Source organism: Strix uralensis, chromosome 4, assembly GCF_047716275.1.
Source record: "Strix uralensis isolate ZFMK-TIS-50842 chromosome 4, bStrUra1, whole genome shotgun sequence".
In the NCBI taxonomy this organism is placed as follows: domain Eukaryota; kingdom Metazoa; phylum Chordata; class Aves; order Strigiformes; family Strigidae; genus Strix; species Strix uralensis.
In genome coordinates, this window is record NC_133975.1 from 2,760,183 (window position 1) to 2,786,787 (window position 26,605).

At 41.1% G+C, this 26,605-nt stretch overlaps 1 protein-coding gene across 2 annotated transcripts in view; it reads right to left on the reverse strand.

Annotated features, from left to right (window-relative positions):
- ATRN (attractin) overlaps window positions 1-26,605 on the reverse strand; it is a 158,242-nt gene that overhangs the window by 113,748 nt on the left and 17,889 nt on the right. For both annotated transcript variants that reach the window (XM_074865423.1, XM_074865424.1), the window contains exons 2-3: window positions 9,525-9,608; window positions 5,481-5,594 (exon numbers count right to left, since the gene is read on the reverse strand). In XM_074865423.1, the coding sequence (XP_074721524.1) occupies window positions 5,481-5,594; window positions 9,525-9,608 (198 nt within the window). The remainder of the gene's footprint in view (window positions 1-5,480; window positions 5,595-9,524; window positions 9,609-26,605) is intronic.

The window sequence follows — 26,605 nt, forward strand, 5'->3', positions numbered from 1 at the left end:
TCCCTTATTAAAAAACAGTCCATGCACCTCACAACTCCAGGAGTAAAAATAAACAAACCAAAAATAGAAGTTACAAGAGACTAAAAATAAATCAATGCCAAAAAATAAAAAAGGTGGGGAGAAAATAAGGAGACATCTCAAATTTATTTCCTTAAAGGAAAAGCTACAATTCTTGTGCAGCAAGATGACTCCCAAACATGGACTTTTAAGGAACCAAAGTAATTACAGTGACACGTATTTGGGGGGGGGGGGGGGAAGACTCATTATTGAGAGCTGGCAACATGCCAAAGCACAATTTTTCTTGAAAACATCTTTCCTTGTTGCACTACAGACAGAGCCAGCTGCTGTGGCACCCGCACAGGGCACGCCTGCCTGCCTGCAGAGCCCTCCGGATCAGGGGCGCTTGCCCCAAAAACCTCCTCGGTTCTTACAAGATGCTCTTCCTTCTGGAGACAGTAGAGCAAGGACAAACCATAAACATACTAAAATGTTTACAAACCATTCGATAATTTTTAACGATTGTGTCACATGGCGAGCGTGACTGTAAAAGCTCTATTTCAAGAGAACATGGACTGAGCAGCCTCAAAAGAAATAACACCTTTTTTTGCCATTACAGTGAAGAAATAATTTAAAAGTTAAAAAATTGTTTCAGTATCTAGTCCTGGAGAGACAGCTCATGCTACTGGCCATGGTGCAAATGCTTTCTCCATTTTTAAAATCTATAGACTGCTGCTGTCATTCAACACCCATGAAGCTCAGCACAGGATAACCGAATTAATGAAAAAAAAATTACATTCTTCAGTCCATCAGAAACAGTTTAAGAAAAAAAAAAAAACCTGAGACAGTGAAGAACTGATGAAACTTTCTGCTCTAAACTTCCTTGATAGGCCTCGATTTAATTCAGAGGATTTATCTTTCCAAAACCCTAACATAGAAACTCTCTTTGTCCATCTTGTCAAATTGATTTGGTTTCAGGGGATTACAGGTTTAGTGAACAAAAGCAATTTTGATACAATGCATTTACATTTCTCTAAGAAATCTGACTTTCTACCACAAAGGCATTTTGATTAATCAATTCTTATGCAATCCAAGGATCAGCTGGCTCACCGATGGGCTCACAGAGTAAATGTGAACAAGGGAAGCATCATTCAGCAGGTACATTTCTAGCAAAATCCAAAATACATTTCGTCCTCACTTTATACCAATATTTTTTTTTTCAATCAATACTTTAGAAGTTATTGTAGATGTGAAGAAAACAAACAGAGAAAAATAATAAATACTTAGAGGACAAGCTGCTAGGGCAAAAAGCCAACTGGACTGCTCCGTGAACTGAGTGGGTGCACGATGACTGTATTGCAACACAGTCCAGCACAGGGTTGTAACATAATAGATGTTCTATCTCCTATTTTAGGAAGCAGAATAAAAACTGATTTGGGAGGTGATGGTTGATGACGTGCCGAGTGCCAGCTCCATCAGAAGAGGGCGAGAACTTCAGTAGGGAAAAACCTGGTTACGCACATGAGCAAAGCACACACAAAGCATGCTTTGAAGCAAACAGCAATAAAACTTAAACAGCCCCTTCGTCTTCTTTACGCAGAGCACTTACACTCACAGTTTGTTCTCTGCTTATACATGCCGGAGGCAAGGACCACTTCTTCCTGTAAGTCTGTATAACACCAGCTCTAAGTTGATTAGCTCCTCTGGATACTCTCGTAACACAAACAGTACCGACTCAACATGGTTTGTACAGTTCCCAGTATAATTAATCCTCGTTAGCAACCTCCCTGCTGTTATCAGCTAATCATTTGCTCTAAGCAATACCATAGAATCACAGACTGGTTTGGGTTGGAAGGGACCCAAGATCATCCAGTCCCATGGGCAGGGACACCTTCCACTAGCCCAGGTTGCCCAAAGCCCCGTCCAACCTGGCCTTGAACCCTTCAAGGGAGGGGGCAGCCACAGCTTCTCTGGGCAACCTGGGCCAGGGCCTCACCCCCCTCACAGGGAAGAATTTCTTCCTTAGATCTCATCTAAATCTCCCCTCTTTCAGTTTAAAACCGTTACCCTCCGTCCTATTGCTGCACCCCTGACCAAGAGTCCCTCCCCCCTTTCCTGTAGCCCCTTTCAGTCCTGGGAGGCTGCTCTAAGGTCTCCCCAGAGCCTTCTCTTCTCCAGGCTGAACTCCCCCAGTATAAGACAAATCAATGATGAAGGGTAAGCAGGGTTTGCAGGTTAGCTCACGAAGGGCACCGAGGACAGAGAGAGCCTTTGTGCATGCCTACAGCAGTGAGATGAGTTAAATTACTGACAAAGAATTGAGGGAATAGGAGGAAAAAAAATAGGAGGAGGACAACGATACAACGCATGAGGAGAGGCAGAAGGAGTGAGGTTTGTTTAGCCTGGAGGAGAGACGGCTAAAGATGGGGTGAAATCTAATTGCTGCCTTTGACTACCTAAGGAGAGATTACAGAGGAGATAGCACCAGAGGTTCACAGAAAAAGGCAACAGACACAGGTTGCAGCAAAGGAAATTTTGATTAGATAAAAGACTCATTTTTCATTATTTTTTAACATGAGGGTGGCCAAGCACTGGACTACTAGCCCAGAGGATCAGCGAGATCTCCACCCTTAAGAAAAATTCGCAACATGACTGGGCAAAGTCTCAAGCAAGGGCCTGATCCCACTCTGAACCTGGCCCTGCTCTGAGCGAGGGATCAAACCAGGGTCCCTTCCAACCCAACTCACCCCAAGTTCTGTGCCTAGACTCCAATTTGGGTGTACAAGTGCCATATTCACCAGCAAGTAACAAGAGAAAGGTGAGCTGCTCCTGTTATCTGAGGGTACGAGAGTTCATGTGGAGGCACCACAGTGACTGTGGGGCAGTCACCGCCATCTCCCAGCACTGCCACCACAACCATCCACCTGGCACCTGAGAGCAACCGTGAGGTGCTTCTGAGCAGTCTCAAGTGCACAGCCATGGCCAAAGGTCCTGCACAAGAACGACTGGTTTTGAAGAGGAAAACACCCCCTCAACTGACCAGCACAAAATGAAAATAAAGGTGCAAAAGCAGCTCCAGTAAATGTTTAACATGGAGTAAAGTTAAATACAAAACCAGCAAAGTTCACAGATGATGAGTGTAGTTTATCTGCTTCAGATTTCTTCGTTCTGGGCAGAACAACACACTAGATTTCTGTTTCCTCCACGTTCTTTTATCTCATTTTTCAAGCAGCACATTTACAGTCTCGTGTTGCCTACGTTCACAAATATAAACCAGCAAAGATATTTTTAACCCTGATTAATAGAAAAAAAGCTCAATGTACAGGACTGGACTGCCCTGGGGGCACTCAGACTACAAGAAGTTTAGTAAACAGATTATGCAGACACTTGCACTGTGTAAATGTTTGCATTATGCAAATATTTATCACAGTTAAAAATTTATAAAACCATTATTTAAAGTTTCTCCATAGTGCAGTGCTGAGGATTTCCAAGATCATCTTATATTCAGAGTAAATACCATATTGTGAACAAACATAAGCGAGCATCAGAAGGTCAAGAAAACAAGATGGGAGCAGCGAAGGAAGTGAGTGCTCAGGCAACTGCTGTAAAAAGCCCAGGAGGTAATAAAAACTGAGTTTTAGAGAGAGAGGAATTTACAGTGTTTATCAACAAACTCTGAAAGTTTATAGTGTCCAACTGAACAAAGCTCAATCTTGCAAATCCCCTGGCACGGTGCAAAAATAGTCAAGAGTGAAATATGGTTGTGGTTAATTTTAAGATTTAACATACGCCAAGAAAAGAGATAAAATATGAACGCTGCTCTTGAAAAACTGTAGTGCATTTATTTTTGTACCAGAGAAAGGTATTTTTCAACAGATGCTTTTTTGCACTTCAGCAAAATTAGAAGCATCTGCTATTTCCTGAACTTGGTTTACTGAAAAAGACAGCTCACTACTAATGAAGATGAAATTCAAATGTCATCTAAAGAAGCAATTAAAAAAATAATTGATTTTTTTTCCAACCTCAAAAATGTTATTGTATTAAACTCACGCTTGCTTGTCCTCGGGCACAGACTTCCTAGTGATTTACAGATGATTTTAAAGTCTGAACCATAATTGTTAATGCTGTGAACTACTTATAACCTCAATTTAAAAAGCCTATTAATTTTTGGAAAACACACAAGAAACTGCAGGCACAAATCATGATCATTTCACCTTTTCAACAGTGTATTAAAAATTAGCTCGATTAGAGCAAAATGACTATGAGTCAAGATGACATTTCTTCCTCTTCCTGCATATCAATTCAGTGCATGATACCAGAAGAGTGCTTCCAGGTTGCACTTCAGGTTTTTGGAGGTTTTTAGAAGAGAGATGGTTCCTTCTTCTTCAAATGCAGTGAGAATAACATAGTAATTCATTTGTGTGTCTTGTTTTGACCTCAGGTTAGTCTGAAGGTTTACAGGAAGCATTCTTTCACTACAAAACAACTCTGCATTTTCAGTTAAAGACCAAAAAAAAAAATGTGGTGTCTTTAATTTTTTTTTTAATCCACTTTTTGTTCCTATGCTGATCTTCTCTCACAGAGATTACAAGGATTTTTTAGAACAAACATGAAGTATTTTTAGAACTTCATTTCACAAATGAAAAGAAGCACAGCAGAAGGTTAATTCTGGAAATAGTTAATCAGCCACTTGGAACAAGCAGAGTCCAAAGGGAACCATTAGTTTTTCCATACACAATTTGGGATTATTTTTCTAATTTCAGCTAAAAGAATAGAAAACATAAGGTGGTGCTTGTCACTGCAAGACTGAAGTACATAAATGCACAAGTTATATTTAGGTCTCTCTGTGAAATGTCAACTGTTAACCAGCACCCACAAATTGGTCTCTCACCACAGACAGATGAGCCAAATACCAGTCATCCATCAGAAGAACAGATATTTTTTACATGTTTTTACAAGGTTGTCTGACCCATCATTGTTGTTTCTGAACATGTTCCAAAGAGTTTAAATTTTTAAAGGTTAAGGTACATAAGGATATACATAGTTCTGAGACCTATAAGTCTGTGATGTTGATTACTTGGGTTTTGCCTTCTGCCAGCATTGACATACTGTGCGTTCAAAAATGATAAATGGGGCAGTTTTCTACTTTAGAAGGAGCCTGCATCCCGAATCATCTCAAGCTCAACCAGATGACAATCATTTTTTGTCTCTCAAATAATCAGGATTTGGAAATGAAAACGTAATACTTACATGCTACAGTGTACTAACACGATCTGTTCATTGTAAAAGCAAAAACAACTCCTTAATTGTTTATGCTGACAACAACCGTGCTAAAGGACAGTTGCTATATGTGCTGGATTTGCAGTATTATATATTTAGATTACTGGAACCTATTTGTACTGCTAGAAGCCACGTTAGATTCAGGCTCCAAGTTAAAGAAATATCACTGAGTAGAGTTAAGATTCTTACCAAGGGGAACTTACCTAAAAGCTGCCAGTAAGGGAGCGTAAATTGAATCTCCGTCATAGACGTACAAGTGGTCCCAACTGCACTCTGTGGCAAAGTGATTGAATCGAAGCCTGAGGATTGTGTTTGGCCTGGGAAAAAAAAAAAAAAAACAACAAAAGATTTGTAACGAGCCACTCGACACACGTGGCAAGGTCACTCCAACAAACTCCTCCGGTGTGAAGCTCTTCTCTAAACAAGACGAAAACTGAGTGACTTAGTGTAACTTTAGGTGCACCAAACATGCTGTGGCCTTCTTTTTTGGTGTGCACGCTCCCATGGTATTAAGCAACAGATTCTTTAGGGTCAGAAAAACCGTGTCCTTAAACCTTTCCCCACCACCAACGGCAGAAATAGAAGAGCTGGCACTGCCAGCCCCCTGCCCTTTACCAGTATTGACACACCTAAGGACAGGGCTTTGCACGGGTAAGCACGGAAAATCTACCTGGACGATACATTCATGTGTAGATGTGGCATTCAGGGACATGTTTAGTGGTGGACTTGGCAGTGTTAGATTTACGGTTGGACTTAATGATCTTAAAGGTCTTTTCCAACCTAAATGATTCTGTGAAGATTCACAGCCACCATCAGGGAATTAACCAGAGCTGCTATTCTTGTTGAAGGGATTTTCTGCAGACTGATATGATTACAATGGCCTGAGATTATTTACTTGTCCAGAAGCTGGCAGAAATCCTTCTTCTATTACTTTATTACTTGTGCAGTACTGCAGGATGGTCCTCCTGAGAAAAGCCCCTCCAAACTGGAAACATGCTTCAGTGGATGCTAAAGAAATTCTCAGTCTTGCTCACCACTTTCTGGGAGCTGGAGAAAGCAGGTCAAGAGAATTCAGAGGAGACCCATCTACTACAGGATGGGAGGCCCTGGGGCTTTACCTTTTGCCAAAAGGAAGGTCTTTGCTTATTACTGGGACTGTCAAGATGCAGTAACCACTCACTGTCCCTCATTCCTTACAAACGCTAACCAGGTTGCTTGACTTTCTTCTGGAGATGCGTTTCAAAACCTACTGGGACCAGTTGAGAAAGGACAAGCTGCAAGTCCTGGGAAGAGAGTTGCTGCCTTCCACCTGAATGCAGCGAGCCCAGCACACCCTGATGTTAACACCACCAGTCAAGAAGAGTCTACTCTGTTGACATCAAGAGAAAACCATCAAGGGGCTTAATCCTCTGAGATGAATCAGCGGGAAAAAAGTTTTATTTAGTTGATGTGGGGATGGAAACAGTAGTTCTGGCACCAAAACACATCAGCATTTCTTTCACTCTATGCACAAAAGATGCTCACTAAGCCATAACCAAGTAACCTACATTTAGATGCCATTAGTTTCATGGTTAATATGCAAAGATACATCTAAAGAGAATTACACAGAAACCACAGCAGATACCTAATTCAGGACTCAGCTCAAGAAGGGTGAAAATACCACTAACATTCTGCTTGGACCCTGAGATAAAAAAAAAAAAGTGAATCTATAGCAGCACTGCTTTTTCCTACCCACAGCTGTAGCTGTTGAAAGGATAGATGCAAGTGATTAGGATCTCTTCAACAGCATTGCCCTTGGGTTCAGATGAAATCCTTGTTCATTCTAATCAAATAAATTAATAAAATGTCAGTTTGCCATAGAGTCTGTCCTTCCCACAGAAGGGTAATTCTTTAGGGAGTTATTCTGCAACAGAATAATTTTTGATAGGCACAATGATCTACTCCAGGCCTTTGGAAAAAGAGCAGCAGGTGTAACTCAAGGATAAAGAAAAGATACAGAGCACTCATCACTTCAAAACTGAGCAGCCTATGAAATTGTAGAGGGTTTGCTTCTATTCTAATGGCCTGACAGCTGTAGAGCAGAAATACTTAATCAATAAAAGCTTTAGACCAAGAACAAAAAGAAAGAGATTATCTTTGCTACAGCTAACAACTCATTAACAGACAGCACTGATTTGCAGAATGACAAGGCACATGGGTAAAGGTTCTGCCTCAGATGGGATCCTCAGGCTGGATCTCAGGGTCCTGGGAAAAAATGAAAAGGACACCCCTGGGATGAGGACACAGCACAGACACCAGCCAAGAGTCAGGAATGGTGCAAAAGGGAATTGAGTACAGTAAGGAACACACAGCTTATTTTACATCTAAGTTTATCTAGCGTCTTCAATTACACATTGGGATTGTACCTTCACTTGCTAACCTCAAAAGCCCTCCACATACTGGTATGCTAGCAACGAGGTGAGGGCACTCAGCACTATTTAACAGCTTTGCAGATGCTGTTTTCCAAGTCCAGATCTCTCTGGGAATTTCACATTTGGCAGAGAGCTTGGGCTATTTTCACAAGGGTGCATATTTCAGCTGTTTTAATCAGCGTGATTATCTCCTTTCTGTTTACCACCATCCTCTGATAGCAGGGTGCAAACAATCAAAAGCAGGAAAAGGAGACCAGCTTAAATGCCTGGCTACGAAAAAAAGGAGGAACATTTCTGTACACCTCTTCACAGCAAGTAAGACCTCACTTCAAACTCAACAAAGTGATAGTTCTCTAGGAAGCCTCTCAGTACTAACAAACAAGGGCTGAAGAAGCAGTTATGGTGACATTATTGAGGACCTGTGAGCAGCATTTCACTCCTGATAATAACATGAGTCACATTATCCTTTAGAAAAAAAAAGAAGCTATGAAGGTTAAACTGACTGTACTAGAACTGCTGAGGCCGATTTGTCTGTAATAACATCCTTGCAAAACATTTTATAATTATTTGTAATTCCAAACTGGCTGCAGTTGTATTTTTATTACCTACAAAAATTAAGAGGTGTTGCCACTTACAGCATCTAACTTTTGATCTTGACCACATTAAAGAATTGGGCTCCTTATATAGTTAATAGTGAGAGGTAGGCTCTCAATTTCAGTGTTCTACGTGGCTCTCTGGAACAGCTTAGTCCTCACCTTTGAACGTCTTGGGAGCTTCGGTATTTAAGTTACTCATCCAAAATAAATGTCTGAAGTAGATGAAGTGAATACCAATTCCTCCCACCCATCAGACCTCCCAAACATAGAGAGAAGACTAAAGAAAAAAAGCACACCCTGGCCTTCTAGTAAGTTTTGATCCTCCAAGATCCCAAGAGACGTCGGCTTACAGGCGTTCAATGCAAGTGAAATCATTCATGCTCTCACATGACTCGTTCCCGATCACAACCTCTCTACTTACAGATTCAGGGAACAGTATGAAATGTGACTTAACGCATAGCTGTTAACACACAGCTTCCTAACTGACCATGCAAAGTTTTAGAGACTAAACAAATTGATTTTTACAGTCCTGGCATCAGCTTGGTACTATGAAAAACATATTTCAACAAGTCAGAGGCTCTGAACTGCTGTACCATCAGTCAGATGACAGTCAGAGGATGTGCACTAAATGGCTACTCCTAAAATCTCTGCAAGAAATCGCTACAAACGATATAAAGATCAAATATAGGAAGGAGAGGGAAATGAGAGGAAGATGTCTAAGAGACTTCTCACAGTTTAGAAGGCCTTTGCCAAAAAAGGTTAATGGTCCCCCTGAAGTCCTCATGGCCTAGTGAGTAAATAAGTATCTGAAGAACATCATTACAGAAAGTGATTCTTCATGAATAAGGGCTTTAATAGTTTGCTCTGTTTCTTCATACTGTCAAAAAGTCCCATACATAGTGAATCCCAATCGAATGACCTACTACGGTAACAGTTAAATAACTTTTTTTCTTAAAAAAACCCAGTTCTTTATGTATTTACACAGAGACATTTATTCTCATTTTTCATATGCGGTTTCATTGTGAAGGGTATTTTACACAGCAAACCTCAAATTCAGAAGTCCATTTGGAGGGCTTTGTTACACAAAAAAACCAACCTTATTTACAAAGAATACCTAAGTGCTGCCCTATCTAGCTTTAAGAATAACAATAAAAGAATGATGAGATCTAAAAACGCAGATAAACCTCACTTAAAAGTCACAATAAGCAACACTAAACCCCAAGATGTTTACTATACTCACCTTCCTTCAATGAGCCAGGTGCATTTTGTTTTGTATTTGTAATTTCCAGGCCCATCCGTTACATACCCTGAAGGTCCAGTGAGTCTGTAAATAAAAAAAAAAAAAAAGACAACCATTAATCTCCAATGATATTAAACATTCATAAAGGATTTCCTATATTTAGAAGATCCCTCGTTAGATTTTCATTTACTTAAGAGCCACTAGAAACAAACCAACAACAACACATCACAAAACAATTGGGCAATTGGGATTCTCCTGTTAAACGCTCTGTGCATGCTTTCTGATGATTGTCTTTAGAGAATGACAGTTGAGTGATGGTTTCTCTACCAGATTGACGGTATTGTTTCAAATCAACACCCCAGGGAAAAAAAAAAAAAGAAAAAAAAAAAAGACCTTCCTCCACAAACAAAGACTAATACAGAGACTAGTACCATCCAGCCAGCAAAAGGAATTCCCTAAGAGAAAAGCTAATTATTCCTAAACTATTTATTTAGGCATACTACACAATTCTTGCATGAAGTTCAGATGAAGCCTATGGTATGACCTCTCACCCATTCTGTATTTGACTCTTCACAAAGTCCTTGACAACCTCTTGAACGGAGGACTGATCCCCATAAGGTCTTATTTTGCACCAGAGGATTAATTCCTGAGGCATCAAGGGCTGCATAACTCTGAACAGAGCGTGGCAGTTCCAGGCACCCCCACCTTAGGTAGCATGTTCCCATCACCATGTCACCCCATATTAAGTGATCAAAGTCAAAGAGCTGAGTGGTCCCCACGACTAGGACGGTCCCAGGGCTACACTATGAACATCCCTTCCCCTCTGCGCTATAAACGGGAGGTGACGACTTGACGGTAGCAAAAGACTTTGGAGAAGGATGTAAAAGCAGAAAGTACAGTTGGAATCATTCATCCCAAGACTACTCGGTGAACATCAGCACTTAAAACCATTCAAAATTCAAGATGCCACTGAAAGAGAAGGGAACAAAGCCAGCAAAGGGCTTACTTTTGTCAACATCTGCAAAACACTGTACAGGGCAAATTCTACACTGCATTTGTCTAGACACTGCTTGCAGGGATGTCCAAACAAGCAGCAGCAAACCCAGTCTGGAGCTCAGCAGGGTGTTCTGATGGAAAGTCTGGAACAGATTTCAGAACTATTCTTAACCCTCTGCTGCGGTACGGAGGAAATTGATATTCATGCTCATTACTTCTAATGTTCATTACTTGTAATGAGCGTGAATACAGGTACTGAAAAGAGTGAGCAAAGCTGTGCAAAACCTGCTTTCACACTTCCATTACTCCTACTCAAAATGTGACAAGCAAACACATCCACACTGTAAGACAAAACGAAGGTAGCTCGACTGACTGCAGCCGTAACTTCTCCTTTCCATAGGATTTAACAAGGTATGTTTTCTCCAAAGGCCATGGACAACAGGAGACAATCGCACTTCATCAAGGCTGAGGGAGATGGATCTAGCAGGAGTTTGGGGCAGCAGATCTGATATATCACTTGGGCTCCCAAAAAGCCAGGTGCTGAGATTCTGCATCTTCTGCTTTAGCATAGAGACTGGTGGGAGCACACACGGGCTGAAGACAAAACTAAGAGGCAGACTGTGGGGATACATGCTCCCATCTCATATGCATTAGTCCAATTATTCCAGATTGGTTTTAACAAATAGCTGAAGTATAGCAGAAACAGGTGAAAATAAATTACATGGGAAGAATGACATCAAATGGAAGCAGTATCTGAAGACGCCCAAGCACCACGTTCCAACAGAGCACGTACTGCCACGTGAAACAGGATTTCTACCTAGGGAGGTTATAAACTCCATCACCGGCACATGGCTGGAGCAAACCACAGCCTTTTGGCAAAACTAAATCATCCTACTTAAAACACAGTTTTAGTAAAACAAAACCACTGCAAAATCAAATTTGGCAGAAAAGAAAAGGAAGCAAGATCAGAAGTTCCCCAAACCAGTACCTTGGAACCTCTTTGTCTTTTCCTAGTGATCTGTTAATGTTATCATCTAATCTTTTTTAAATATTTTGACTGGGTCAAGATGGTTTTCCAGAATCTCTTCCATAGAGCACTTTTAAGGTTCACCCCTGATTCAAATTAAAAAGGCAAAACCCACAGATTTTGGAAACCACCTTCCTCTTCCGCCATATTAATTTATAATAATACTTTTCACCCTCAGAAATTTAGCTTAAGATTTTTAGAAGTCAGTTACTGAAGTTCTGCAGGAGATCTACATTTAAGCAAGTGAAGAAACAACTCAAATTTTCAGGAGCTCAGGAAGTATCTGTACCTTCTCTGGAGACACAGATAGATGTAGATAAAATACACACACACATATATATATATTTTTATGGCTTCAACAACTTTGAAAATTCAGATTACTTATCTACTGACCAGGAATTTGCAAAACCAGATGCAAAGTCCAAGTTGTAGGCAATAATATCTAGACTTTTGGACAAAAAATTCATCCTTTTGAAAATAGTATCTGTGGAAAAGCTAGAAATCAAAGTGTATCAGTGCTTCAACACTGACAGCGCTTTGCCTGCAATCAAGAGTAAACAGACTCTGGAAACCTGAGCAAGTCTCACAAGCTAAAAACAACCTTATGCGATCTGCCAAGCTCTCAAAGAGCCTCTGCTCAGAAAACTCTGAACAATTTTCTCTGGAAACAATTACTAAATCATTCACCACAGAAATGCTATCAAGAGTGATAGGAAATAAAAAAAAAAAAAACCCACAACAATCCTGTTAGCACTGTAGCCCCAGCCACGCCACATCTCAAAGGAAGGGAAAAAAAAAAAAAAACATTTCAACATCAACATAATTTAATCATATTTCAGCAACGCAAAAATAAAACACAGGATTTAGTTTTGTAAAAAATAACCAAAGTCAAATTTCTTTGATATGCTATTAGCGAAATACTTATCTATAAGTTACTCGTATTCCTAACTAAGCTTTAGAAGCTGCTGCCATTATGAACAAATACCAGATATTAAAAAAATCAGAGTTGATGTCTCTGAAAGCAAAAGACACAGGCACTAAGTTCTTATCCCACGTACTGCCTGGCACAGGCAGGGCATTAGCAAATCCACGTTACTCTATAAACACTCTCCCAGAGCCATGCTCCAAGACAGACAGAAATAAATACTAAGCACTAAAGGCAAACTGAAGCTGGACTTTTATCTTCACATTCAACAGAGAAAGCTAAACTGATTTCCCAGCTACAGTTAATAAAAGCAAACAAAACCCCTTATTGCTTCCAAGTTGGTCCTGTTTGCACTGTATGTGACGGTGTCTCGATCGGTCCTGGTGGCACTGATAACTAGGACATGTCCTACACAGTGTTTTGGCTTTGTCTGTGAGCAAAGGCTCAGGAAGAGAATGCATGAATAACTCAAGGAAGAAAAACACTCCAGGAATGAAGGAAGTCCTCTATGAGGACAGGCTGAGAGAGTTGGGGGGTTCAGCTGGAGAAGAGAAGGCTCCGGGGAGACCTTAGAGCGGCCTCCCAGGACTGAAAGTGGACCTACAGGAAAGGGGGGAGGGACTCTTGATCAGGGGGGTAAGGGTAGGATGAGGGGGAACAGTTTTAAACTGACAGAGGGGAGATTTAGATGAGATCTAAGGGAGAAATTCTTCCCTGTGAGGGTGGTGAGGCCCTGGCACAGGTTGCCCAGAGAAGCTGTGGCTGCCCCCTCCCTGGAAGGGTTCAAGGCCAGGTTGGACAGGGCTTTGGGCAACCTGGGCTAGTGGAAGGTGTCCCTGCCTGGGGCAAGGGGGTGGGACTGGATGATGATCTTTAAGGTCCCTTCAACCCAAATCATTCTATGGTTCTACTCCAACACAGGACATTTTCATGACGTACACAGGGCTATGCACTAGAACTACTCTTGACACACACCAGAAAACTCCTACCCCCGGGCAACCTGCTACCAAGCCACCAGGCTCTGAGGCCTTCTGCCCTACTAAGTGTTTCATGCATATTTATAACTTTATCATTCAGATGCAAAAATCAGATTCTATAAAGTATGGAAAAGTATTGATTTGTTTGCTACCTTGGTAGTACATGATGCTATTCTACAAGAAGCACTTCTGTACTGCTTGGGTGTTACATCTCCTACTCTGCAAGGAGAAGTTGCTATACCCTAAGAAAACAAAAAAGCAAGGTCCTTTAAATATTCTGTGATGCATAAACACACATACAGGCAGGTGGAAAAACATACGCAAAGCATAAATAACACATTTAGCACCTACAAAGCTACAATATTGACTTAAAAATCTCCAGTGAAGAAAAACTATTGCAAGGATCTGTTTATGAAACTCAGATTTAAAAATATATACTTATATATTGAATATATATATACTTATGGGCATACACACGCTACTTAAGGCTTGTTTCATCACCAGGTGGCAAGAGTGTTATGTACAGCTGGTGTAAATTTTTCACTGATTTTTCAAGCGGACTGCAATAGTTAAGAATCAAAAGGGAAAAAAGGGAGTTAGGGAGCTGAATCTACAGTACATGTATTCAAAGGGCTTGAACCTCGAGTGCTGCCTATTTCAGCTTTTCGTAAAACAAAGACAAAAAGGAAGCAATGAAAAGGATTAAGATCTCTCAAAAAAAGAGCCTGCTTCAATGAGAAATATTTCATGTAAAAGAATTCTGTGTATTTGGCTATTCCCCACTAGTTCTGGGAGCCCCTGAAAAGCACAACGCCAACACAAGAAAATCAGACAGCAAGCAGTGGCATCTCCTGGGTAAAAAGCCAAATCTGAGTACTGGAGCACACCAGATAAATCCATGTGTTTTTAATAACAACACAAGTAATACTAGCAGTGTATATTTTTCAAATACGAATTAGTATACACTGACAAAGTTCCTACAGAGACATGAACTGTACTACTAGGCAAAGCCTCAAAGCTGTTATCTAATTACCATCTAATAAATCTAAAGCAATCCTCTTGCTAATAGCTGAGTATAAAAAGACACAAACTCAAAAGCAGCTTATAACTTAGGACTAAATTTTGTGGCACTTACTTTCAAAGCACTGCAACATTAAAGGTACACTATATGCTGGCAACGGGGTGTCGAATACCTTTATTTTCATCAGAGGGAGTACAAAAGAGAAAACGCAGATTGCCTTTTCTTCATTACTCACCACAAAAGGTAAGCAGGCTGGCTTGGTTTCTAAAATACATTAAACCTCTAAGAGGTCATCAATGGATCTCAAAATTGGTTTGTATTGCTTTCAGTAAGACTGCAGTGACACTTATAATGTCACAGAAGACTTATCAGCATATTGTCTGCAGAGTTTTAGCACAGCCTTTCCACAAAAATAAAAAAAAAAATAAAAAAAAAAAAAGAAAACCCAAAACCCAGTTGCTCATCCTCATTTTGAAGTTGCTAAATCTAGAGACTGATGCAAACAATGAGTTTTCCTCCTCTCTCCCCTTCCCTTCCCAAGTGTTGCTGCCTGCCTCAAGCACACCACAATTAAAAGCCATTGTTTCGGGTAAATTTGAAGTTGAAGCCAATAAAGAAAGGGCTGTTACAGCCTATTACCAGAACAAAGGCATTCTAGCCTAAATTGATTAACAATTTAGCTTTGTTCATTTTCTCAATAAACGCACTGAGGTTAAAGGATATGTCCTTCTAGGGTTTGCTATAAGCAAATGCCCTAATTTATAGGCATGGAAGAGCCATCTACCACATAGGGGATGACAGAAGCAGATAAACAAAAGCTAGGCATCCATTTCATGAATTTCTAATGTATAACAGCTAAATCCCCTCTTCTGTCACCTAGGTGCCACACCATGGGTACAGCTGGACAGAAATCATTAATTACACGCCAGATCTCACACGGATGAAAGTAATGACGTTACTGCAAAATCAAGTTTGATATTGATTTAACCTATGCAGCAATAGGTACCCAACCAGACTATGAACTGCTCCGGGTGTATGCAGAGACACCCTCCCACGTCCAACGCCTCCAGTGCAACCAAGATAAGAGAGATGAGTAAACTCATGCCAAAGTCACTGCTGCCACCATCAGAAGTGTCACACCTTAACTCTATAACTAAGGGTGCAAAGTCACTGCTTGTTCATCCTCTTGTTACTCCTCCACAGTGCTATCACACTTGTTTCTGCATCGGCTTGAAGAGAGCTCTACCCTGTGGTTTCCAAAACTCTGCGGTAAGAGCTTCTGGATGGTGCAACTCTCACAGAATCACGTAGGTTGGAAAGGACCTTGAAGATCATCTAGTCCAACCGTTAACCTAGCACTGACAGTTCCCAACTACACCATGTCCCTAAGCACTATGTCGACCCGACTCTTAAAACATCTCCAGGGATGGGGACTCCACCACCTCCCTGGGCAGCCCATTCCAACACCCAAGAACCTGTTCTGTAAAGAAATACTTCCTAATATCTAGTCTAAACCTTCCCTGGCGCAACTTGAGCCATTCCCTCTTGTCCTGGCGCTGGTTCCTTGGCTCAAGAGACTCATCCCCCCTCTCTGCACCCTCCTTTCAGGGAGTTTTAGAGGGCCATGAGGTCTCCCCTCAGCCTCCTCTTCTCCAGACTAAACCCCCCCAGTTCCCTCAGCCGCTCCCCATCAGACCTGTGCTCTAGACCCTCCACCTGCTTCACTGCCCTTCTCTGGACACGCTCCAGTAATTCAATGTCCTTTTTGGAGTGAGGGGCCCAAAACTGAACACAGTAATGCTTCTTCAAGAAGCAGCTGAGTTCATGTCCTCCTCCTCAGGTGGTGGTAGGTTGACACAGGATCTTAAGAAAGGTCCCCACCTCAACAGGGACACTCCTCAACAGTTCCAAGAATTCCCATCAAGCCACGACCTGTACAGAGCAGAGGTAAAGGTACCTCCCAGTAGTTTGCTACAACCCCAGCCAATCTGAATACACAAGTTTGAAGAGTGAGAGCTCAAAATTCCAACAATAATGCCATTTACTGCCATACTCCTCAACAGAGAGGCACACAGCCATGAAATCCCTACAAGATCTGATGGCTTTGCAAGCAAAGAGTATCTTCAAGCATTCTCACAGCAGCTTGCTGCTGTTCCAATGCTAGCAAAACCATCCTCTGCATTGCCTTCATCAGGGCTTTCCTCTGCATTGCCTCCATCAGGGCTTCCCCCCCCGAAAGAGAATCAGGTATTTCAAGGTCACCCTGCACCACTCTGCCAATCTCACCATGACAAAGAGATCAGAGAGGAATGATGATCACACTCTACATCTAATAGCTTCTGTTTTCATACCACTTTCCATGGTACAGTTGAATTGATGCTAAAGAGCTGTCTTGCTTTAGAAAAAAAAAAATTTTTTTTGAATGACTGACACAGTTAATTTGATATGGGAAACACTGCTTCTTCAAAGGAAGAGATTAGCTTTGCCCTTCTGTGCGAGATACGTAGAAATATGGAAAGTGATTTCCTGGCTGCTGATCAGAGATAAGGGCAGAGTCTGGAAAGCCCTTCGAGGTCTGAGAAAGGATGCTCAGAGAACTGCAGCAGGTAAAACATATCAACACAGCCTCTCTTGTCTTGAGTCACAACCTGCAGCACTAATACTCAGAAACCTGCTAAATCCCTCTTTGCTCCTCAAAGATACGCCTTGATCTGACAAGCTGCTGCACTCTGAAGACAACAGAATGACCGTGCACAGCCTGAGAGCGATCAGAAGGCACAAATGCTGCTACAGTCTTAAAAATCACCAAGTCAACAAGCTCAAACCCAAATATTTTCAAACACTGCCCCTCTCCAGTTGGCCATCAGTATCACCATCAGGCTCCTGATCTTGACACGCTGTCCCAGCTCCCGCTCTTCTGCTGACACAGAAAATGAATGCTGTGGAAGTCGTCTCCTTCGGGGCTGGCTGCTGCCTCCGCCATTACCCTGCTGGAGTTCCCAGCTGCTTTCAGCAGCAGCACCAGTCTTGAAATGCGTCCCCTCCTTGGCTTAAATAAGCTGAGCTGCACCTGGAGCTCCTCCCCACTGTCTAGTTATTCCTTCAAAGTTTCACTTACCCAACCAGCTCTCCTGCTGGGGAAGGAGAAGAATTTCAAAGACATTTAATCTAAAAATGTACTTCCTCTTTATGGAAGAAGCTTGTTTCTCTCTTACCCTACAAACCTAAAAGTTATTATTCTAAGTGAATTATATCCAGCGAGAAATTGCTTGACAAGACACCAAACTACCCAACCTCAACACTCAGACAACAGAAACAAACAAAGAAAAGTTTCCCTCCTCCAACACCATTTCCTCATGTTAGAAGCATTGAAAAAAAACAAACCAACCTGTGCTGGATTCCAAAGGACACCAGCATTTCACCAGTTTCACAACCACCAGTTAGAGACACTGCCTTGTAATAACATCTGTGTTGGGACACACCAGAAACGCGCTGTAGTTCCACCTGATGTTCCTGCCTCTTAGCTTCTCCAGCTATTAAATTCAAACTGAAAATATCCCAAATTTAGATCCCTGCCTATCCTCCTATTTCTTTATTTCCATCTCTATCTCAAAGATCACAGAACCACATTGCTCGCTGCATAACCACAGCTTTATCTCTGTCGAACCAAGCATCCAAGCTGCAGTGTAAATGTAAACATTGTTGTGTACCTTGACTGCTGCAAATTCTTCCCCCCATTCAAATTTACTGGGGAAAACAGAGAATAAAAGATATTATCATGACACCGCAGGAGCGTCTTCTCCACACAAGCAGCACATTGTAAGTGCGGATTTCTGTGGCTTTGCTCTATGTCTACATTATCACTGATCTCCGCCTCCATACCACAACTCCAGTCTTAATTATCAGTCGTCTTTTTCTCCAAAACACTTTCCCCAGTGCCTGTATTATACACAGAAATGTTACCATGACGAAAGGCCACTTCATGACGTCCTCTTGAAGCCCACCTTTATCCAACACCCGTACCTGAGACAACGGCCACGCAGATGGTGTACGCTACAACAGTTGTCTATTAAGCTGATCTAACAGTTGCACTATGCTTTCCCCATCTGTTCCCAAATCCATTTATTGGATCTTGGCCTAGTTCTTTGAAATATAGATAATTTAGCTGCAAGTGTTTGTAATGCCTAGAAAAACTCGACTCTCATCCTTCATTGGTGGTCCTGAAACGCTCCTGGAGCTTAGAGCAGTAAGTTGTCTGCTTCACGCTGGGCAGGATGAGACAACAGTGCAGAGCAGAAGCAAATAAAGTTTGTACATCATAAACCATCTAACTTTAGAGCAGAAAAAGGAATATAACGACCCCTCCCTTTCCCTTGCACACAACAAATCCTTACAAGCTCTGGCCACCAAGAGCCCTTGCAAAAGTCTTACCCCACACAAATTGCCTCAGCATCCCCCAAAACTCAACACCCTGCAAGACAAAAGTAAGGAGAAAACACATTATTGTGATCATCAAAGAGAATCATCAAAGGCTAATGATGAAAGATCTCCAGAGCCAGACATATCTCATCAAGGTCTACCACTGAAAGATCAAAAAATATTCATTGCATTAGATGATCCTGCCTGACTTAAGGTAATATATAAAACAAACATTATAGCCTACGTTTAAATAAAGTACAGCTTCTAGGAAAATATAATGGTTCTAAATATACTCAGAAAGATTAAAAAAAAACCATGTCATTTAATTTTTTTTTCTTAATCTGTATCCAAGTTCCAGTTTTCATTTATCAAACTTTAGCTCCAATCATTTAGTTTTAGTTTAGTTTTCTAGAGGGAGGTGAGGGCAGAATCCTTTATTATCTAAATTATCATCCCATTACAGAAGGTTACAGAGTCTGTTTTGAAAAAATGAAGTGATGCACTACTTAAATTCTGGTTAGAAATTCAAAATATAATGAATTCTATGCAAGATTTTAGTTTAGTAATTTCTGTTTGTATCATTTGTATTCATACGTGTATATTAAGGTAATATACAATCAGTGTAATTTTAACAGAGCACATATTTAGTCTATGCAGAACCTTAAACTTAACACGCACCTACACAAATTTTTTCAAGATATTGCAAGCTCAAAGGCTTAATAGTCGACACAGAATATTATATTTACAAATGAACTATTTTAGACCATTTCAAGATACAGTTTGCACTTCTGGTTCTACCGATTTGAATCCGTTTTTCAAGCACTCAACAACTTTTCACTCGTTATTCTGCCCTCCCTTCTGTTTCAAAAGTTAATTGTGATTCACACTCCGTTGCAAATAGCACACAAGGTTTGTCGGATGATTTTTCAGCACTTTCCCAAAATTAGAAACATTCAATTAGTCAAAAATGTATCTTAAGTACATGTACAAGCATTTAAATTGCAGTACACCACACCTGTGTACCTTGTAAGTAAGGCATCATAATTAAAATTTTTAAAGCACATGCTCAGAATTGACAGACACATCAACACTCTCCTCCAGTTGAAGAGCACTTTATTTTGATAAGCTTTCAAGTTACCAGTCCTACATTTAAACCCAGGCAAAAAGAGTTCATTGGTGGGATGTGTGTTGTATTGCAAATGAAATGGGGTTGAGCCGCTGACTTAACCTTCCAGCCAACAGGAATCGGAAATAAATGGAGTTTAAGGTCATCCCCAGGGAACAGAGACCCATCATCCTGCTGCACTTTGCTAAGACACATGCAAAAACCCAAGTCTCTACAAGAAAATTAAAAGCAGCAGCAGCAATTCCTTCTCCTTTCCAATGCTACGTATGAAACTGCTGCCCAGTTCTTCCATTGCACCCCAAAATACTCCATTTGAACCCTCAAGAATCATGTTTAAAGGCTGGTTTAGCTGCAGACTTGCCCCCCTCCATCACTGCTCATTTCTAGGCCAAATGTAGAGCGCAGTACCTGGTAGTAGCATTTCCAGAATTTTGGATCAAGACAAAAATCACTCAGTTTTACAGCAAAAAAAAGGAAAATGAAAATATTGAGACATCCTATAAATAAATATCACAGCCTGACCCATTTTCCTAACAGGGATAGAAATAATTCCTTTTATTTCCTGCCTGACATTCAAAAAGTTCTAAGCTACTACGTATCAATGTTACCTGCTGGGAAAATTGTTCCCAAAAAAAAAAAGAAGTTAGAAAACAGCTTGGTGTGAAGGTGAACTTCCATTTGGTCCCAGCCTGAAAAAAGGATTTTGACACAGATCCTCAGGTGTAGATCATTAAAACAATAAAGTACGTCCCGAGATCCAGATATGGTTTTGCAAACCTACAGAATGACAACCTCTAACATTTTAAAGCAGGTTTCTGGCCGAAGCACCACAGAGAAGGTCATGCAAAGAGCAGGGAATCAATATTGAAAGAGGAATCCAGGCTGGAACGTGTGTTTGGGGCAGCCTGGCTTTGTTTACATCGATTTGTTGCTGCAACAATTTTTACTAAATATTCACAAGAGCTCCTACACCCAATAAAATGCAGGAAGCCGCAGAGTTTTTTATTCTGCTTCTTGACAACAGTGACATATCAAGGTAGCATTTGACAACTAAGCATCCAAAAACAAATCTGGAAGAAAATACTTTATTTATTAATGACACAGATTTTCAGACAAGATACTAATCTAATTATACCTTGAAAAACTTGCTAATAAGGAAACTGTTCTCAAGGATGTCACTAGTATGAATAATGCAACATCCATAGGAGCCCTCATAAGCATTGAACATTAAATTTCAGCTTGAGGGAACAAGACAAGCGTGGTCCCGTAGAAATAAAGTGTGTATGGTTGTATCATACAAGGATATATTGACTGCTCCAAAAGTGTTCTTCTCACATCTATTACCTTAAAGAATGAAAGGCATGCAAATAGTATTTGGCTTTAAGGAGGGGACAGAGAATAAATTTATTGAGGGGAGATGGAGAAGTCCACACAGCACCACTAAGAAAAATAACCCAACTTTTTTGATCAGTGCAACCGTTAAAATGTGATTAAAATATTCTGTTTTGTACCTCGTGTCAGGGAGTTCTGCTCCCAGACATATTCTCTCCAGCCACATGAGCTCTCTTTGCTAACAGACCCTCCAGCATATAAACCTGATAGATCATCAACAGTCTTTCAACCAGGGACTATGACCGTTGGCTCAGGGAGGTGAACCCAGCTCCTCACTGATTCTTGACTAGAGTCTTGTTTTGTTTCCAGCTCCATTCCCCTCCCACTGAACATCTTTCAGCACCTGCAGAAGAAACTGAAGATGAGTACCTACCTCCATAACATGAATAAACAACATTTATCTTAAGATTGCCAATATCCAAGGAGGAAAAAACATGAGAACAAAAAGTTCTCTTCTCATTTCTGGTTTTAGAGGGACTTCTCATGTCCACATACATATTGGTACAGAATTGTAATCACCTTCCATAAAAAGTGTATCAGTCCTCTTCCCCTTCCCTTCCATTTTCCAGTTCAAGCCAGCTGTCCCTCTATTCCATGGACAGTTGTGCTAAATTCTTAATCACAGCAAGAAAAAGAATGATTTGTGACCCCTTGCAGAAAAGCACGAGTGGTATTTTCCCCAAATGACTCATTTTTAATGAAAGCAATTTCACACTAAGTAGGAAAAAAAAAAAAGGCGCTAAATATTGAATACGTCAAGTATTTAATCAAGGCAGATGTACACAGTCAGCTTCCTTGAGAAGTTCCCCTTTGTTAAGTAGAACAAAACTGAAAAATAAAGAATAATCCAGATGACTCGAATTTAGGCAGGACACATTTACATACCAAAAACGCAAATACTGAGCACTCGTACAAGTTACGTGTTCTCACTCCTCTTGTGCTTCTGTTGCAGCAGTATGCTGGGCTAACCTACACCATACGCCCCCAAACACAGTCACACTGCTGCCGAAATAGGTTACATACCAACATGAAAAAATCTGGCATTAAGGTGGTAAACAAGGTGTGTGGGGGGGGAGGAATAAAGTATATAGAACTGGATTTGTTTAAGGGCTGCTTGGATGAGCTGTTGGGGGATGTGGGGTAGGGGAGAACTTTGTAGAGTCGGGCTGAGGGTTGGACTCGATGATCCCGAGGGGCTTTTCCAGCCTGAGTGATTCTGTGATAACTCTAAGGCTCCTTGAGAATTAATTTGCTGTCAAAACGCAACTCTAGCACAACTATATTTTAACACCAACCTGTATGTTCAACTCGGCACCAGAAATGCTGATGCTTAAGCAGCTCAGTGCAATACAGCCGTACGTTCAGCGAGGATAAAAACCCACCTATGCAAACCCTCCAGTGGGCAGACTTCTATTAGGGGAAGTTAAACGGCTCTGAAATTCCTCTAGAAAAGCCAACAAATTGATCAACTCTACGAATGCTCGACGAGCCCCTCATTTAGTTGCTGCTGTAAGGAAATACAGGTTTTGATACAATGCTGTTCACATCTATGAGATGGGAAGTCACCCGTACTCGTTTACACCCAAATACGCAGCCAGTATCCTGCCTTAGCGACTGGAGAAAAGGCTAGACTTTATGTAGATTTGGTTAAATCATCTTAATCCCTTAAATGAAAACTTTCTACTGCTGGCACAGATGTGTTTAACCACACTCGGCTTACTCCACTAGCTAGCCTAAGCGTTTCCACAAGCTTCTTGCAGGAATGAAGTAAACCCATGCCACTCAAACCACCACAATGTTTATTTAAGAGCCTGAGAAAATAAATCAAATGTGAAAGACATCCAGTAACTCAACAGCTCCGAACTCAAGGAGGCAAAGCGCTGGAGTGATTTTCAAATATCGGAGCGTGTTTGTCAACCTCGCTGTGACCAGCAAGCGTAAATCCCTTAGGAAAAGGGGTTTTTTTTAGCCACTATAAACTGCTGCGCTTTATTAAATGCGTCTGCACAATAAATTTTACAATCCATATCAGACATTTCCTAACCCACCAAGACAGATTCTTGGCTATTAAAGCACCGAGCCTTGATTCCTTACCAGGATGGAAGGAGCAGCAAGAAAATTTACTTTACAAAAAAATCTTCCAAAGAACAGACTTTTAAAGTGCATTTTAATCAAGCAAAGACTATGAGAAACCATTTTATTTTTGGAATATAAATGTTGAAAATTTGGAAACAATGCACTCATTGGCACATAACACAGAATTTATGGTTTGTGTCAATGCAGCCTTAGCAACAGACTCGCTACAATATCTTTATAATCCAAGATATGTTAGCATTTCTTTATACAATAAGTAGCTCTTGAGTGTTTGTCTAGGAAATAGCTCGGCGGTGCAAGGAAGGTCACAACCACCAGCCTACTGATTTCTCAGTTGTGGAGGCGGATATGCATACATGGCTTTTTTTTTTTTCCCCTCTTTTCTTGTAGTAAGACAGAGTTTAACGTACAGCTCTCTTGATAATCACTACAGAGCAAAGAAACTCTCCCTTAAAACCTTAAAAAAAAAAAAAAAAAAAGAACCAACCACAAAAAAAAACCACAAGACAACAAAGCCAACAGATGAACTATTTGACCAACACTGGGGTCAATCCAGAAAATAGCACAATTGTGGGCATCCTTAGAGCGCAGGAGTCGGGGCGGGCGCTCCGAGGGGCAGGTCTGCAGAGGTTGCAGCCATCCAGCAAAGAGCCAAACTCCCCGAGGGAAGGTGAAACTGCAAAAATCACTGCTTCCATCTCCATGTCTGCCATATGCACCTTTCCTATCGCCTCTGAAATGACTTAGAAAGGAGTTATTCTTGGACAGTAGCAGGAAAAAAAAAAAAGAAATTCCATCTGCTCCCAACAGATTTGTAACAACAAAAACAAAGACGGTGGCTCAACGCTACTTATGCAAAGTTTTGAAATAAGCCCTCACTTCACTATCAAGCTGAGCATGATTTACAGGCCACCTCTCAACTAACCATCTCTAAAAAAAATCCCACCTCCTTATTTAGGATTCAGTCATCACGACTTCTTTCCTCACTCCGGTAACATCCATAGGGAAAACATGTTTGCACTAACAAGGAATTCTGCACAAAATGTTGCCCTGTTCACATTAGTTTATTAAGAACGGGAAAGGAAAAGATTTGGCCTCATTCCAGTTTCCCAGTTAGCTTCTTACATTTTCATTTAGTTATCTCTATTCATAACCAAGATGTCCTAAAACATTATTTACAAGAGAAACACCGACCACCTACTGGAAGCACCCTTAAGCCCTCTAAGAAAAAATTCATTCCTGCCTTAAAATTCCTGAAACTACGACATGATATTTGGATGTACCCTATCAGGAAGGATTAGGAGAACCACTTTGTGAAGTCCTCCGGAGCAGAAAGCAACAACCCACTTCACGTCGAGTGCTTCCCTCCGGCACGCTCAAACACTGCTGCATTGTCTGCCCAGCCGCGCTCTGTGTCTGTGGGAAGGATTTCAAGGTGTTGATGTGGCTTGTGTGTCTACAAGGCTGTTTTCCTCTTGACTGTACTTTTATTCCTGGCGCAAAGCAGTTCTCTGCCCCGCTGATGGGCTGATGAATGAGCACGGGCACAGAATTGAGGGCGACCTTGGTGTCTTAGTACTCATTTCTGTTATTTAACACAATAAATGCCAAACTTCAGGTTATTAAAAGGAGGAAATTTCAAGCTGAATGCTTTCCAGACCTCACCACAGATGTATCAATGCATCATAAGGTCAGTAACTTCCTCTCATCTCCTGTGCTTTAAATTAATCTGTCAGAGATAATTTATAGAACAAGGAATAAGAAGTGAAGCAATCATGGTAATAAATTCCTCTCTTGACACATGAAAAATACAGCGGTACCAGTCACTGGACAACAGTTTTCAGGAACCATTTTGTTCTCATGCTAAAATTATCTATGCAAAGGTATAAATAAAACCTCACGCGGCTGGTGTCTTTTTCAGTTTAAAGGCACATTTAATAGACTTGCAACCACTGCTGACACACTGGAGAAGTTTCATAGCGGACTCCACAGATTTCTTTTAACTATGAGCTCCAAAAGGCTCACATGCAGTGGTTTTAGAGACAAAAAAACATAAAAACGACAGCTGCACAATGTTTCCTCAGAAATCTTAGAACTCACACATCCGATTTCAGAGCCTCTCTGAGCATCCCAAGTATCAGGAGCACTGAATGCTTGACTGGGTGGGGTTCCCACAGCCCACATCGTGTCAGAGCCCTTTTTGTACTTGAATACACAGAGCTGCAACCTCAAAAAGCAAATATGATTCACAGGAAAGCGGAGGAAAAGATGGTGCCCAGCTCTCAGGAGATGAGCCCTGGGCCGAAGGAGAGCTACCACGGCAGACCGCCACAAGGCCAAGCAAGACGAGGATGGAGACCCAACTTGTTTTTCCCCCTTCATCCCGCCTGCAGAAACAGATGCTTTCTTGCCTGCCAAGAGCTCTGCGGTACTATTTTGAGCTTTTTGCATCTCATTATTTATTTATTAAACCCCGATTGGGGAAAAGGGAGACAAAACTTGTTCAAAGCATTTCGGTTTTATTTAGATTAAGCCAGGCTGTTCAAACTGGCTCGTAGTCAAATTGTTCCACTAATTACAATCCCTATTTTAGGGAAAGTGGAAGTATTCAGTTAGATTCTCCAGCTGCATAACTCTTTACTTAGGGGGTGCGTTTCTCATCTCAGCAAATTTAACAGGCAGAGTTTGAAGCATCCGACAATTCTCAAACCATGAAATGGCATTCCCCAGGAAATAAGTCGATTTAAATTTTAGCTATAAAATTAAGGCATGTTAACTGCTCACCTTTAGTTAAATATTACAGGTGAGAAAGCAGCAGCTGCCCTAGGTACAGCACACCACCCGTTTCAAATGAAGGTTACTGGGCAGTAAGACCACAAAAGCAGAAAGGATCAGCAGCTTTTAAACCCTTGCTATCAACTACATAACAAACGACGTAACGATTTCCTCCCCCTCCCCTCCAAATGTCTGAAGGTATTTTAAAGACAGAAAAAGTAAGAACTAATATTGAATGTTCAGCATTTTTCAACTTTTGGGCCGACAATTTAAAAGCTTAACTTGAGCCACCATTTTCTGCTCTGTGTGGTCAACACTTTTAACGCGGA